Source organism: Cladophialophora immunda (assembly GCF_000835495.1).
Source record: "Cladophialophora immunda strain CBS 83496 unplaced genomic scaffold supercont1.5, whole genome shotgun sequence".
NCBI classification, from domain to species: Eukaryota; Fungi; Ascomycota; class Eurotiomycetes; order Chaetothyriales; family Herpotrichiellaceae; genus Cladophialophora; species Cladophialophora immunda.
Genome location: NW_015622545.1, coordinates 1,380,398 through 1,395,495, shown reverse-complemented (window position 1 = coordinate 1,395,495; position 15,098 = coordinate 1,380,398). Strand labels below are relative to the sequence as shown.

At 52.5% G+C, this 15,098-nt stretch overlaps 8 protein-coding genes across 8 annotated transcripts; 6 read left to right on the top strand and 2 right to left on the bottom strand.

The window, feature by feature from the left end:
* Positions 1-817: 817 nt before the first annotated feature.
* Positions 818-1,617, bottom strand: PV07_08753 (uncharacterized protein; the record flags this gene model as incomplete). Its single annotated transcript, XM_016395947.1, has 2 exons — positions 818-1,077; positions 1,167-1,617. 2 exons carry the CDS (start codon positions 1,615-1,617, stop codon positions 818-820), a joined length of 711 nt encoding a protein of 236 aa, XP_016245803.1.
* Positions 1,618-2,739: 1,122 nt separating this feature from the next.
* Positions 2,740-3,348, top strand: PV07_08752 (uncharacterized protein; the record flags this gene model as incomplete). The annotated part of the gene is made up of 1 exon (XM_016395946.1): positions 2,740-3,348. The coding sequence occupies one exon, from the start codon at positions 2,740-2,742 to the stop codon at positions 3,346-3,348; it is 609 nt and encodes a 202-aa protein (XP_016245802.1).
* Positions 3,349-4,389: 1,041 nt separating this feature from the next.
* PV07_08751 (uncharacterized protein) lies at positions 4,390-4,788 on the top strand (the record flags this gene model as incomplete). Its single annotated transcript, XM_016395945.1, has 1 exon — positions 4,390-4,788. One exon carries the CDS (start codon positions 4,390-4,392, stop codon positions 4,786-4,788), a length of 399 nt encoding a protein of 132 aa, XP_016245801.1.
* Positions 4,789-6,678: 1,890 nt separating this feature from the next.
* On the top strand, positions 6,679-6,969 carry PV07_08750 (uncharacterized protein; the record flags this gene model as incomplete). The annotated part of the gene is made up of 1 exon (XM_016395944.1): positions 6,679-6,969. The coding sequence occupies one exon, from the start codon at positions 6,679-6,681 to the stop codon at positions 6,967-6,969; it is 291 nt and encodes a 96-aa protein (XP_016245800.1).
* A 2,169-nt stretch (positions 6,970-9,138) lies between these two features.
* Positions 9,139-9,558, top strand: PV07_08749 (uncharacterized protein; the record flags this gene model as incomplete). Its single annotated transcript, XM_016395943.1, has 1 exon — positions 9,139-9,558. The coding sequence occupies one exon, from the start codon at positions 9,139-9,141 to the stop codon at positions 9,556-9,558; it is 420 nt and encodes a 139-aa protein (XP_016245799.1).
* A 208-nt stretch (positions 9,559-9,766) lies between these two features.
* PV07_08748 (uncharacterized protein) lies at positions 9,767-10,213 on the bottom strand (the record flags this gene model as incomplete). The annotated part of the gene is made up of 1 exon (XM_016395942.1): positions 9,767-10,213. One exon carries the CDS (start codon positions 10,211-10,213, stop codon positions 9,767-9,769), a length of 447 nt encoding a protein of 148 aa, XP_016245798.1.
* A 3,275-nt stretch (positions 10,214-13,488) lies between these two features.
* PV07_08747 (uncharacterized protein) lies at positions 13,489-13,970 on the top strand (the record flags this gene model as incomplete). Its single annotated transcript, XM_016395941.1, has 2 exons — positions 13,489-13,850; positions 13,907-13,970. 2 exons carry the CDS (start codon positions 13,489-13,491, stop codon positions 13,968-13,970), a joined length of 426 nt encoding a protein of 141 aa, XP_016245797.1.
* Positions 13,971-14,278: 308 nt separating this feature from the next.
* Positions 14,279-14,910, top strand: PV07_08746 (uncharacterized protein; the record flags this gene model as incomplete). The annotated part of the gene is made up of 3 exons (XM_016395940.1): positions 14,279-14,614; positions 14,688-14,723; positions 14,809-14,910. The coding sequence occupies 3 exons, from the start codon at positions 14,279-14,281 to the stop codon at positions 14,908-14,910; spliced, it is 474 nt and encodes a 157-aa protein (XP_016245796.1).
* Positions 14,911-15,098: the final 188 nt, after the last annotated feature.

The following is a 15,098-nucleotide window of genomic DNA, read 5'->3' as shown; positions in this document are numbered from 1 at the left end:
TGCTTTGTCCATATACTGCAGTTGCGAAGGCCATGTAAGCTCGCTTAAGAAAAGACCACGACATGGGACCTTCTGTGTGGCCCATTCTACTGTTCGTATGGCTGTCCGGGACCACAATGTCCCGCTGTTGTGACGCAGCTGGACACCGTAATCGGCGGAATTGGACCAGTAGTTACGGCTCTAGGACCGTCCCTCTGCTCACGTCGGCGGATCAGGATCGCCTCGTGCAACTTGGAGTGTGCGATTCGGGCTACAACGATGTATATCCGACTCCTCGTGAGGTGTGGATTAGCGAAGAGGGGCCTTACGTCAATCGTTTCCACAACCAGGCTGGGGAGGACTTGATTTTGGTCATATGGGGCCAAGAAATGCTTCCTCTGTGAAGGGATGCCGTGACGGCAACGGTGGAGCTTCTTTGCCCTCTAGACCCGTTGGTCATTGCTGGAAGCGTCGACGACGAATGGATTGCAATCCTCCAAATTGACGTATGGTAACATTGCCACTCACGGAGTTCCATCACAGAGGGGGGGGATCCGCCCATATCAACCACAGGGGAATCTACCATTTGCACCTGTGCCCGTATTGTCGAGATGTGATGTTTGAAAGGAATGTTCATTGTAAGATGGATATTTCCGAAACGATCGAGCTCCACGATGCCATAATAACGGCCGTTGATAAAGACACGCGGCTGGAGAGCACGAATATAGCTCTACCACTTTTCAAAGCCGTCATGTTTCACTTTCCAGCGACACGAGAAGTGGACAGATAATAGGCCAACAAACACGTCTTCTGGATCTTGGTCAACAGAAAGACCCGCCTACCTCGATCTTCCAGAGGAGGCCGGCGCGGCGGGCTTGTTGTCCAGGATCTCCTCGATCTCCTCTATGGTCTTGTCGTCCAGCTTTTCCAACAGCTTGAGCGCCTTGCAGTTGTCCACAATCTGCTCGACCTTGGTGGCGCCGAGGATGACCATGCTGACATTGGGGTTCTTGGCGCACCAGGCCAGCGCCAATTGTGACATGTTGCCGCCCAGTCGTTCGGCGATTGGGTCAACTTCTTGACCTTTTCGATCTTGGTCTTGCATAGATTGCCTCGAATACATCATCTGGGGGAAATACTGACAATATCTCAGCTAAGACAGCATTTAGCGCCGTATCTCCGCTTACCATGCATTTCGGGAATGTAGTGGTCCGCCAGCAGGCTGGACGTGACAACGTGGAGGGCTTGATTGTCGATCCAGGACTGCTTCTGATGTTCAATAAGGAACTCGGTCATTGACTCATCTAGTATCGAAGAGACTGGGCGACATTGGCAGGAGGCCAGGATAACGTCGAGAGGCTGTTCGGAAGATTGTTGCAACTGTTGAATTGCCAGGTCAAGGAAATCTACCACGTGACAGAATGTGAATAGGTAACGTGTCTCCACTCGAGCAAGACGGACTGCATCTGCTGCATCCAGAAGGCTCTCTTTCAATTTGCGGTATCGAGTAGTGCCCGAGAGCGAGTGTTCGGGGTATAACGGCACGATGGAAATAGCAGAGAACAAGGTCGAAACAGGCATTTCACTCACCTGAGAAAGGCGCAACGCGGTACTCGCTGCCGTGAGCGTCGAGGCCATGTCGGTCGCCAAAATAAGTTGCGGTCTATCGCAGCTGCGAAATGTAGAAGCTGGACCTGACCTTATCCAGGACGCGAGCTCCAGAACGACGACATCCAGGCCTTGATAATCCGAAAGGATAACACAAACAACCTCGGCGAAAGGACAAACAATCCGACCGCAAACCACAGCATGCGGAGAGGCTTTCGGTGTGAATACGCCGAGACCCTCTTACTTGGGTATAATAACATGGTCTGTTCAGTGACAAGGACATAACTCATGAGCTTCTGACAACCTTTCTTGCAAGTCCCCTTGCACCAAGACAATAGGCGGTGCTGTTCCAAATGCAGAGCTAGGGTCAAGATGCCTTTGAAACCCGCTGGGGCAAGAACTTGGTATGAAGGCCGACGGCCAAAGAGTTCGTACCGCTGATGCTCGAGTCTGCCGTCCGAGCAGCACCATAAGGCGGGGACATCGTTCGCTCGGAATCGACACCTGATTCATCAATTGGCGGGGACGTCATGTCACCAGCAACCCAAACCCGTTTTCGTGACTAGTGCTCGCACTAAGCCAGGTGGCATGCTTACAAGACTAGCGAGTCGTGGGAGTCATGACGAAATGCAGGTAGTCTCCGAGACTGACAATGTTGGCGAAAAAGTGATGGGAGTGATGGGGGAAATGGAGATGCTCACCTATTCAAACTCCATGGTGGGGCTGGTCTCGAATGCGAGGCCGTGTTGACAGCGGGAGAGACTCCCCCCGAGATGGCAGCGGGCATTAGTGCAGGCCCAAAAGCGCTTCCTGAGCTCACGGTAATCGCCGCTGTAACATTTATCATGAAGGTGGGTCTGGTCGCGGATCAGCGTGCGTCGCTGGTCTTTCCAAGAACGGCTGTCGGATGGGAGATAAACACCACGAAGGCCAACAGCACTTGATCCTACACACGTGCGGCTTGAACGAAATAAGAATCGGCTGGACAGGAGAACCTCTAGTCCTGTTCCAAGCCATTCTTCGCGCAAGCTGACACCATCCAGCCAACGCCATCAATGTGGTCGCTCTAGGTATGAGCGCTCCACAAAGGACACGGGATCGACAGGCACCAACTTCTCATCGCATTGTAAGGACGGGTATATGATAGTTCCAATGGAAGGCCTGCCAGACGCCGTACAAGTGGACAAGACTCGCGGCCACGACACAGACGTGGAAAAACTGGTGGGAGGAGAACCAGATGTCGAATTTGCCCGGCCCTTTGGATTCGGGAAACCGGGTGACGAAGAATGCCGCGCCCATGCCGTACAGCACACCCTCGAGGAACCAGTACGGCATACCGGACCGCACCTACATCTCAGCCTAGCCGTACCGGCACAAGCCTTGGATAATTGGCTCAAACCCGGAGAGCGCCGTGCAGATGAACGCATCAGTCCGATGAGGTCGAAACTTCAAACCCTGAAGCTTAGTATGCAGGACGAGAGCCGAGGATTAGAGTTAAGATGCCAATGTAGTCAAGGCGCAACGCAAGATTCTCGACATGCTGCGAGTGGTACATTAGCATGTGGTAGCACGAGGACCAGAGAGCATCGTGACGACGGCGGCGTCGACCTGAATGGCGAATGCCACGTGGTCAGCCACCAATGCCTCAGAGTAAAAGAAATTAAAGTTAAGGTGCCCGATCGCCTGACTGAAGATCAAGCAGATGGCTGGGACAAGGTGCGTATAGATATTGACCGTTTCGTTGTGGATCTGGCCCAATGACCAGAGACAGGGCGTGCACTAGTTCGCTACGGGCCGGTACCCCGATCGACAGAATTTGTTGTCCTGGTATCAAGCAGGCAGCTGCTCGTATCGAACCAGTCATCGGGAAGTGTGTGTCGACGTTGCGGTTATGAATTTGGACAAGTCGTCGCACATAGCCGAGAGGCTGGTTGCTCGCACTCGCGGCCCAGCCAACTTGAACCAGCGAGATGCGAGAATGGAGGACATGAATGTTCGAAGGGCACAACCGAGAGTGCACGAGCAAAAATGCTGTAGCTGCCACAATAGGGGCAAGAATGGAGGCTCAGAACGGGGTGATCGATCCACGGTATACTGATCGAATCCAGTAATCCAAGGCTGGTACGCGAAGCAAACTGTCCTAGCAGAGACTCATAGCCTCGTGCCTGTGACCGCCAGCGACCTCAGCAATAAAAGACGCATGAAATGCTCCTCCAGAGGACCAATGCGTAGTGAACGCTAATTGAGAGAGAGAGAGAGAGAGAGAGAGAGAGAGAGAGAGAGAGAGAGTGTGTGTGTGTGTGTGTGTGTGTGTGTGTGTGTGTGTGTGTGTGTGTGTGTGTGCTGTTGAAGGGCGGACGGAAGCTGGGCATCGTCACAGTTACAGATGTCAATTCCTTGATACGTCCAGTCTCGCACACACTTCTGAATTCGTATGGAACCTCGGACGAGTCGCACCGGTACTGTTTTTAGAGACTCGTTCTACCGTCCGTGGCTCCACCCCTTCCTACTGACCATGTCAAGGACGACACGTAGGGTTGTAAAACATGGCTACGGACGCAAACGTCGGGTGCATAAAGCTTCGCACGGACTTTCACAGAAGCCACGACAGACATTGTAGTGTAAAAGCTACCTATTACCTACCATAACATAGCGTTTGGAGGCTCAGACTCAACTCCTCCGCAACTAACATATCACAAATAGTGAGCAGGACTGATATTTTCCCGATCGTTAAAAAAGATCGTTAGGATACAAACGGTCTCGGTGAGAAAGACGAGGACTGGGAAAGTGACTTTGTCAACTATGACAGGTTCGACATTAGAGATTAGGGAGGATCCTAGCACTAAGAGCTGCCAGGACGATCATCCACCAAGCAGGGGAGACACGGACAACCATGAATCACTCGAAGGTTTCGTGGTTGGCCTAGGCGAATGCGGTACAGGAGATGAAGTCTCGTATCAGTATTATGATGAAATTCAATCTGGCGAGCTTGAATTGCGGGAGAGGTTGTTCAGGCCATCTCCCAGTCCTATGAGACTTCGATTTGCACTTCCTGCTGCCGGTGTTTATCATCTGGACCACATCGTGGATGATACCGAGGACGACATGAAGGCTTCCAAGGCTGATACTGAGGACGACAGCGATGCTGACGCCTGCAGCGAGGACGACGAGGACGTGAGCAAGAACGACAGAGGACCATAGCGAGTACTGTATTACATTGAGAATGAAAGTCAGGACACTGAGGATTAGATGGAAGACTTGCGTGGCCGTCTCTGGTCTTAACTGGATCGGAAACAGCTCGACCCGTTCCAAAAATCTATTTGTAAAAATAAGAGATGGGGGAGTACGGAGCCTTGTCTGGTTGTTTAAGCAAGCGTGACCCGATCTAATGCGCAGCCACCTCGATTGGAATGCGTCCTTCCCGGCACACTCCTGTCTTTCCGAATGTATGTGCATGAACCATGAGTGTGACCACGGTGCTGGTCACCTCGGTTCACAGAGTAAGCTATTTTCAAGCCACAGTGAAACCATTTAACGAGATATTTGAGAATTTTCTTCCACCATCATGCTCGGTAAGGAAATCAAGAAGCGAACTCCTCCCGACACATGGAAAATGAGTCTATGGGCTCCGTGATTCGCCGAAAACTTTTCTTTCTAGCTCATCTATCAACGCGGCGATCCTCTCGCGACCTTCAACAAGCTTTCTTTGACTCTTTTTGCGGGTTTCTAGTGTGCCATGAGCCTACTGTAGACGATGCCGAATACAGTCGTCATATTTCTTGAGTCTAATTCACCCCCTAGCACAGATTTATGAGGATGAAATCGGCAACACTCACTGCTGATAGTCATGGTCCATGATACGTAGAGTCCCGTGCTTCGGGAATTCCTTTCCCTTGATGTGTTGGGCGAAAGCTGAGCTTATGATTGATTGTCCGCGACCTGTGTGTCTGTCACACCATAAAGAGGAGAAGTTGTTGAGCAAGTCGGCGACCAAGAATGCTGTGAAGGACATGGGCGAGACATTGCTTCACCCAAGCTGGCGTTCAATGATTGGTTAAATGACAACGTGAGGGCAGTGCACAAGTCGCCCGGTAGAGAGAGGCTTTAAGACATTTCTCCAAGTTCGTAATCGAAACTTCGTTGTAATCCCAGATGTTCAACCATACTGTGTGCCAGGAAGGACGCATTACAACCGCATTAGATCGGGTGATGCCTCAACAAGCACGCTAGCTAGATGTTGAAGAACCTCTTGACTGTGGAAAAAGGAAGGAGTTTAAGGGAATGGTGGAGACGATGGAGGAGGGCCGCTCAGTCGCAGATCGTAGAACAGTGGGTCGGGACTGGAGCCAGGACCAAACCTTCGACCAGTCAAGCGACCTAGTCTCTGCTCCGGCCGGACGATCGTGTAGGTCTCGCGCTAGCATCTAGGGGCAACATATCTCCGGCTACCCACACTTGATGAGGCCCCAATACGGACCTCACCTGTTGGGGTATGGGACGGGACCCACGGATTCTTTGCAAACAAGAAGTAAATACTCAACTTGGATCAATCTTGCGGTACTGTATCAGACTGCATGGTACAAGAAATAAGGACAGAAATTTGCGCTCCTCGAAGCCGCCTTGGGAATGAATGCCAAATGATGCCGGCATTTCGGCCGGATCATTCGCCGTATTTTCCAAAACTGTCCACATATCAGTTGTTTCCGCCAAATAACCCTACAAGCTGCCTCAGTCTCACCCACCCTTCCTCCTCCTAAGCCACATCTCACCACAGTCCGCTAAACGCCCTCGGGTTTCTTCTCGTCCATTCGCGAAGACATGCCTCTCCACGTGTCAAGGGGCTTTATATATTCTACGAGCAGAACGGGGGTATATGTTATGTCGCAAGCTTTGAAGACGGGTGAATTCTGTCAGGCCATGTCAGTGCCAGCCAGACTGGCTTTTCCTACTTTTCACGAGTCTGTGGATGGGATACCAACCTTGATAACGTAGAATGCTGCCATCGTGAGAGTTAGAATGACATCTCGCTCGGGTCTTCTACTGGAGCATGGAAGCGCTCTGGTCCATATGAAGCGTGACCGATGGTCGAGGATGGAGGGAGTTAGGGTCAAATTGGCGTTCAAGGCAAAGTTTCAAGGCATGAGGTACTGGATCTACAATTACCGTGTCACGTCCCTTGTGGTCTTCACGGCCTTGTTTTATGGCGTGAGTGTCACCAGCATGGCGCTGGGGTGGGCTGTGATTTCGCACATGCTCCTTGGCGGTGAGGGCCAGAACAGGATCAAAACGGAAGGGAGGGAGAGGATGCCGGCGACGGGCACGCCGATCAAGACCGAACACGAGTCATCTCTGGCGCTGCCACCAAAATCAGGTCGCTGGTGAGACCAGCCCCTAGTTCTGACTTTGCTCTGCTCTTTCTACCTTGGTAAACCGAAGATGATCTAAGATATCGAAGGCACGCGGGGTCAAATTGCAGTCTATACGAAGGAGCTGGATCCAGTCGGCAAATCCAAATGCACTGCGGGAAAAAAATAAAACCGTGTCGACATTGTCAAATATCTTGAATTGGATGAAGTCGTAGCTGGGAACTTCAGCGAGGAGCTCTTCCACTCAGAACTATCCACCAGCGACGGCGACCAGAAATCACCTGGTGCCAGAAGGCACCACGTTTTGTGTCAGGATCCTTTTGGGCCCGCCCATTTTCCCATGGCTCGGGCATCAAATGCCCACCGCGAAACAAAGAGTGCATGACAAGTATAATGTCCTATATTCCGAGAATTCTGGCTTTGGATAAGTCGCAAGAAGAACAAATGTTCTGGCCTGTCGTAATGCCCAATCATGTTGACGGGGATCTTTTCTTGACGTTGCTGACGGTGGTGACAATCTTCCTGGATCGAGCAGACGAAGCGAACGACATAGGACAAACTCCAGGAAATTCACGAGAGCTTCTATTGTTCCTGGGGTCCTCGGATGTTGTTTTTATTGATTCCTGAAGAGTTTCACTTGAACCACACTGTCTCAAGGTTGGCTGTTCAGGATATTTATTATCTTTGCCCCATTACCACCATCCACTTGAGGCTCCGTTCCTCTTCTTCATGCTATGCGGTAGGTGTTGCGAACCCATGCTGGGCAGCCGATCGTACATGCCACTTGCAGATTGACTTGCCATTGTCTGGGACCTCCCTGGTGGAGGGGCGCCGCCAAAGATATTGTGAGTATCCGCAAGCGCCCAGAGAAGAGCGCCATCTTCTCCATCTCCCAGAGTAGTCTGACAAATACTTCGGTCGTGAGTGTGCAGACACGCTGATAGGAACACTACCTCTCCGGAAGTAGGCGTCGATGCTCAAGTGGCTCTGTCTCTTTCCCCCTTCGTCATAGCCATGTAGCTGAAGATGATGGCAAAAACGCCGATGCTTCACAAAGCACACCAACGAATGAAAAGAACTGCAATTCCTTGATGGAAGCTTGTTTGGGTTTACACAGTGCCTTGTATTTAAATTAGAGTGAGGGTATGGCGATAGAAACGGGTTTTGGATTTGGACAACAATCACTGGTGCTCGTCTAACAAGATTGGGAAACTCCAAATACTCATGACTTTTCCGCGCTGGTCTTGCCGGAAGGGTGTCTGTGATAGAACCAGATCCGACAGTCAAGGGGCAAGAGCCCGCCAAACCCGCAAAAGAATCGAAAAACAAGCACTTTGCAATGCTTGAACCTGAGCCCTGGCATAGCTTTACCTGGATGAAGTCGCACCTAGACGGTTCAGACACCGAGACATGTTGGAGATCGGCACGTCGCGCATCCGGTGTCCGAGTCTTTTCTATGCGTCATCAGGCTCTAGAGGATGGGACAAGGCTAGCTAATCAAGTTCAGAATATTCATCACGCAGGAGCCTCGAACGTCCTTTTCCACAATGTATCGCCACGTCAGCTGCTCGCCTACTTCTTCCGAAACTCAGGTGACGGCAAGACGGCGGGGGCGGAAGCAAATGCAATGGCAAAGAATTTCTTGGTCTTAATCTCAGTACTTGGTCCTGGGGATCCAACAGTCAGGATACAATAACAACCACGACAAAATGACATTCCCCTGGCGTTGCAAACATCTTCATTGCTATTGACCCCCGTGCTATCTGTGCGATCATGGCAGGGCTGAGACTGGGACTGGGGCGCAGAGATGCATGTCTTGTCCCCAGTCTGTCCTTGTCAAGAACTCAAATCTCCTCTCGAAGCCAGCTGATCAGTACCAATTAGCCTCCCGGTTTTCGCACACTCGCTCCCCGGATTTCTGCCATGATCGGCGTCTAGACTTCTTTTCTCCTTCTCTGTCCCTCGCAGTTCCCCGACGACGAAAGATCGACACTGTTTGTTACAAGTGGTTGTCCGTACAACCGACGAGGCGCTGGTGCATTTGTCTATTTCGCTGACACTTTGAGCGAGGACACAAAGGCCACCATACTGCACAGCTTTGTTCCAGTTGTAAAGGCTCGCCATATGATCCTCGGCTCCACAGTTGCGGCAGGTTCTCTTTTCGCGAGTAGGGCAATCCTTCGCCATGTGGTCCTCGTCACCACAGTTCCGACAGACTCGAATCTCCTTGTTTGGACAGTCCTACGGCATCATGTCAGTCTTGGTTTGGCCACAGATGCAGTGGGGACAAGACATGTTCCTCAGACTCGCAACCGGTGCCGTGAGCCAGCCCAAGCTTCCTCGCGTAGGCGGCCACGAGCTCGCCGGGACAGTCGTGGCCCCGCCGTCTGAATGCATGGATGACTTCAAGATTGGAGACCGAGTGGCTGTTGCCGGCCGTGGCTACCACGCGTGTCGAACTTGTCTAGAATGCCGGAACCCTTCTGGCCCAGAGCCCGATGAACTCGGCTTCGCTGTATACTGTCCACATGCCGGTGGCGGCCTGGGTATCAACGATCCCGGCGGCTTTCAGGAATACGCAATCGATCGCCGAAGGAAAGCGTAGTGTCGAAAAACCGAGCAGCTGAACATGAAGTCTACAGCCCAGTCAGTCAGAGGGGGGAGAGGCGTGATTAGGGAACTTTCTCGGAACATCTTGGAAGAAGAGATTGAGGAAAATTGAGGAGCACTGATGCGAAGGATAGACTGCGATAGCATGAAAGGGGGGGGGGACTGCGACGAATGTCTCCCCAGATTTGCAGGAGGTGCCCAAATTAACACCGGATATGGAACACAGTAATGTCTGCGCGTTGACCCGCGGGAATTGCCGCCCCGAAGGTGCCCAAGCTCCTGAATATTCCCGTTTCGACTTGTGAAGCTGCCGATCCATCACTCAAATCGCCCTTCAATTGATCTCGGTGGCCTCTCTGTATTTGGCCAGCTCCTGTTGCCGGAGGGCTGTGACCCCGGTCGAGCTCGGCCTTGGTTTGGATAAGATTGGCCTTTGATGCCTCCGCATTGCGATGGAAAGTACAGTACTTCTCCTTCGCCCGCTCCATGGCGTTCAGCACCACGTTGAACTCTTCAGCTAGACTGCTGTGGAGGCTATCGAAACGTTGGCTGTGGTCGAAGGTCGATTGTGTCTCGGGTATACTGACCAAAGTCGCCCAACGGATGTCCTGGGTTCTCTGTTCTTCAGTTGGCGTCATCAGAAAGTGCATGTGCCCTCCTGATGCCTCGGAATCGGCACCTCTCGAGGAACCAAGAGCAGAAGTTGAACGGCGCATGCGTCTTGCCGCGGATGAAGGTTGAGGAGGGCGCCTGGCCACACCGAGGACTTAAGCTTGAGCTTTCAATAAGTATGGCTTCGCGATCAAATGCGCCTCGTGCATGGCGTAGCCCCCCATCCCTGGCCTCCCTTCCTTGATTTCCTTCTCTCTGCGCCTTCCGATTTCCAGGCTCGCTTGATGTGTTGGAGTCACGCGGATCATGAGCACGTCACCGTCCCCCTCTTGTCTCACCCGCGCGCACACCATCCCACTCGCCCTTGCGCCCATTGGGTCGCATCAGTATCCAAATGCTCGCTTGGCCCGAAATGCCACCAGTGCGAGGCCGGCTCAGCGGGCAGTGGCAATAATTCCAAGCCCTCCCCCGAGCCGCTGCGACGATCCGTATGGATTGAACATCGGCGCTGACGGTCACCTCTCGAAGCAGGTGGGACTGTCGTCCAGTGGAAGGGCGGCGGTGGTCGACAGGTAGAGCAAAACGATCCAGCGAGGTCTCCCCTGGAGGGACTTCGCCGTGGTAAGCGTGGCGGCCAGTTCGAGGACCGCGGCGATAATGTAGAAGGGGAGCGTCGACCACGGCAAGACTGGGGACCGCAGAGGGAATAGGACGGCGTCCAGTGCGGGCGAAATTTGGAAAGGTAGACCGCTTGGACCTGGTAGGGAAGTTTGACGTTAGGAATCGCGTGATTTGCATTGTGACGGTGTCGTGACGATCAATCCAAGCCGATACTCTGGATGCAATCAATAAAGGGATGGGAGATACAGTAGCCGTGGAGGACTGGACTTGTGGTTTTGGGGGAGGGGGGGTTACTCGACGGGCACCCCCGGAATTTTGAACTTTGGGCGCTCGCAGGCGCTCGACAGGCACTCCCAGAATTCGAACCTTTATCTAGCACCCAGCACCCAGCACTCAGCACTGTGCAGGCCAGAGAACACTTCCAGAACTTCAACCTTTTCTTTTCAGCGAAGCTCAGCACCCAAGACTGTCTGGTACGATCACATCCTTCGGCATCTAGATCCAACAATACCATACCCCTTCCAAGGCTGTGACAAGCTTTACACAACCCAGGCTGGTCTAAAGTCCCACATCCCAGCACTCCCTCTGGCACTCAGCACTTAGCGATTAATGAGTTACCGTTCTGGAGTAGTCCACGAAAGATAGCAAGTGTGTGCCTGGCCTGTGTTGGGGAGGTTGCGGGCTTCCAGCGTGTCAAACAGCGGTATATGGTCATCTAAAGGCAAGATCTCTAGCGGGGTGTCTGAAGCCGCGGCCCCTGTGGCAAGCAAAGAATATTGGATTGTGTCGCGCTCTCAACCTGATGACGCCGGAAGGAGGCTCGGTTCGGAGGAACCAGCGCCACGACCCGGCCTCCTGATTGATCGTGTCCACCTGTACAATGTACAGGCAAGAACCCTACCCTCTGACTGGTCGGCTGTACGATAACTACGCAAGGGGTATATGACCGCGCAAGGGATGCAGACCAAGAGGGTCTTGGCAGCTGGAACACCGTACGCAAGGGACAGATGGCGTATGCAGGAATAAGGACGCAAGGGAGAGAGGAAAGACATTGGATACCTCTCACAGCAGGGTGTACGATAGAACTCCTTCCAAACCCTCACAAGAACCACAGCATTTCAAAGGCGAGTTCGTCCTACAACCTTTTATGGTCCCTGGGTATGAATGGTATATCTAGTCACACAAAAGGTGCTACTTTCCCAGACGATTACCAAGGGCAATTTGCCCCATCCACCGACTTCGGGGTCAACAAGTCGGTACAATGCCTACCCTTGCAGAACCACATTCCGCAATCAAGGCGGAAAAGAAAAACGCCAGCGTCGCATGTGAAGCGTGTAAATCCGCGAAAAGAAAGGTGATCACTTAACTCCGTCTGATGCTGCATCTTCTGATGTCTACTCGACAGTGTGATGGCGGTTCACCTTGCGGACTCTGTGCAAAAGGCGGATTGGTCTGTGTGCTAGATCCTACGAAAGATGGACGAAGACAAGGATCGAGATTGGAAAGGAGCCAAAAAGCGGTCGCACTGGACCGGCTGGTTGCTATAATTCAAGGCTCCCCGAAATCAGACGTCGAAGATCTGTGCCAGAAAATAAAGGATGCACTAACAATGGACGATGTTCTCAAAATCGTGAATAAATTCGGTGATGGTGGAGAGAGGATGCGCATTCAATACCTATTGCGCTGAGCGGAGTAATGCATCGAGAAACTGGGGAGCTGGGGAACTACGTAAAGGCAATGAGGAACTGGGCGAGCACAACAACGAACTCTGGGTCCTCCAGGAAAGGGAGAAGCGCAACGAAGAGCAATTTGGAGCTGTACGGGGCGGCGTCAACTCCAGCAACGAATAAAAGCAAGTGGTGTTGGTACTATCGTCACTGCTCGGCGCGTCGACAACCACCAGACGGACTGCAGGCCTCATACGCACTCGTGAAGGAGCGTCGGACGCATAACCTAGGAATGCCTGTTGCGTCGCCCAATCCTTGGTTCTTGTGCTCGCAGCTAGGGTTGGCGAAAGTTGGACGATACCATTGTCGCTGTTGCTTCAGGAATCGGGAATTTGCTGTATTGGCTGTGCCTGGCTCTTAGCTTCGCTCGCACCGGACGGTGGAACTGACTTCTCTTCGTTCTTTTGTCCGTCGACTATGTCGCTCGAGTGTGGTACATTCGCCACACCACCGCTTGGTTCACAATCTCTTCTTGACGATTCTTGAACAACTCAGCTCGATCACAACGCTCCGTGAGCTTTGCCATTACCTCCTTCTTCTCTTTATCGGGAACAGCGCCCCATGGTATGTCAATGTTGACCAATCGGAGTTTGGGCTTTCTTTACAATACGAGAGATATTCCACATCAGTCTGACAGCTGGCTGCTGAGATGCTCGTGTCTGATGTGCCGGGAACGTCGACTGGTTCCGGTTGGCTACTCTCTCGAGCAACCAAGGATTCTCCACCTAGAGAGAATAAGCGACCATTGATTGACCAGGCGAATAACAGGACTTCGAAGCGAGCTTCGGCAAACGGCCTTCGCCCCAACCCGACCTGACGCATTCGCTTGACGTATGTCAACAGCTTTCCGCTCATGCTAGGCGGTGTCGGATCAAGAAGTCATTCCTTGTCTCCCTCTCATGCAGATTTATGCAGACCGGTGCTCTTGTGGGACCCGCACCCGCCTCGGCCTCGATCTCCTTGACATGACGCTTCAAATCGGCGACAGAAGAGGCAGGAAGCGCAAGCGTAACACCGTAGCAGGGGACAAGATCCACCTCAAAGAGCGAGAGGGCGGGATTGGAACTGAATTGCGCAGGTTCAAGAATAGCTCAGGCGATGATGCGGAAGTGGTTGATCTCGACATCAATAACACCACGAACGAGATGGACTTGAATGATGAGCTGGATGAAGATGAAGGACAAGACGACGCTTTGGCCCTAATGAGACGAGGTGAGGAAGTGGGCAAGGACGAACAGACCACGGTGCCAGTCTCTCCGCAGAGGGCCTCAGAACGGTTGCTGCAAATGAGACTACGGCCTTCTGCAAAAGTAGCGAGAATAGCTCTGTATGATACCTACCTTATGTAGTTGACTGTTCAGAGGCTGAAAAAATGACGGGAAGGGTGAACGCACGGGATGTCTTCGTTGTCTTTGTCTCCCAGGATCCAGCGAAAGTTTTGTCGTGAGCGTTCTGAATTGCCTCGTACCGATAGTCCATGTCGGCATATTCGAAGCTTGATAGGATCGCTGCTTTGAGGTATTTCGCTCTGGCTTCGCTACATCACTTCCCACCTAGGACCATTCTAGCTTCGACTGCTCATGGTTGTTTTGCCCAGCTCCGACCATACATACCAGAATGCTCCGTAACCAAGTTGGCAGGTTTTATGCTCGCTGCAGATGCTGCACACAGTAAGTCTAACAAGACGCTGCGGAACGTGACACTGACGCTTCCCCCAACACAGAGAGAGCCGGCCCCGACAAGTAGTAACAAGGCATGAACGCAAGCCGTGCCGGAGGTGATGTACACCTGCTCCAGACGGTTGATGATACTACTGCCGAGGAAGTTCAGCCATTCATCTGGGCCATCACCTGCCTCCTCGTTCAACAGGCACGACCACAAGCCGAGCTGAAGACCTCAGCCAAGATCAGCGAGCGCAAGGAGGCCCGCGGACCCTTTGCCGTCCGCCTGCCCCAATACGGGGACGGATTGTTCCACCGGCGCGACATCAGCGTCGCCTCCAACGAGGACGTGTTTGGCGGCATCGAGGCCGTCTCTCAAAAGATTTTGTTTGTCAGCCATTTGTTCTTGCGGGCGGACTGGACAACGACGGTCAGAGAAGGGTCGCATCATCTCGACACGGAAGTCTGACCTGGAAGAAATTTGCGAACATATGATATTACAGATCGAAAACCCCATAGCAGTCCTCACTCAAGACCAGGTGCGTCAATTCATTGCCAGCTCGAGTCCCGTGGAAAAAGTATAAGTTCTTCATGAAGTGCGTCCAAATTGAACAGCTTGATCAGGACTACCGACTCATCGAGGAACAGTTCGACAATATTAGTGTAAAGACCGCCGTCAGAGGCCTGGATCTCAAAGTCTTGAAGGAGAAAGCGGAGATTTACTAACCTTAATACCTCTTTGTTCCGAGCAGATCGGGGTTCTCTTAGGGGGTAATTCCATGGTTTTCGTATTTCTGCGCCGCCGGCGGTTTCGGTGTTTGCTTGTTGGGAGGAAAGCGGTGTATTGGACCCAGACAATATAGCAATAAGCCTCGACTCCGGTCATGAGATGCCACCAGCCATGCCCCTCAAGG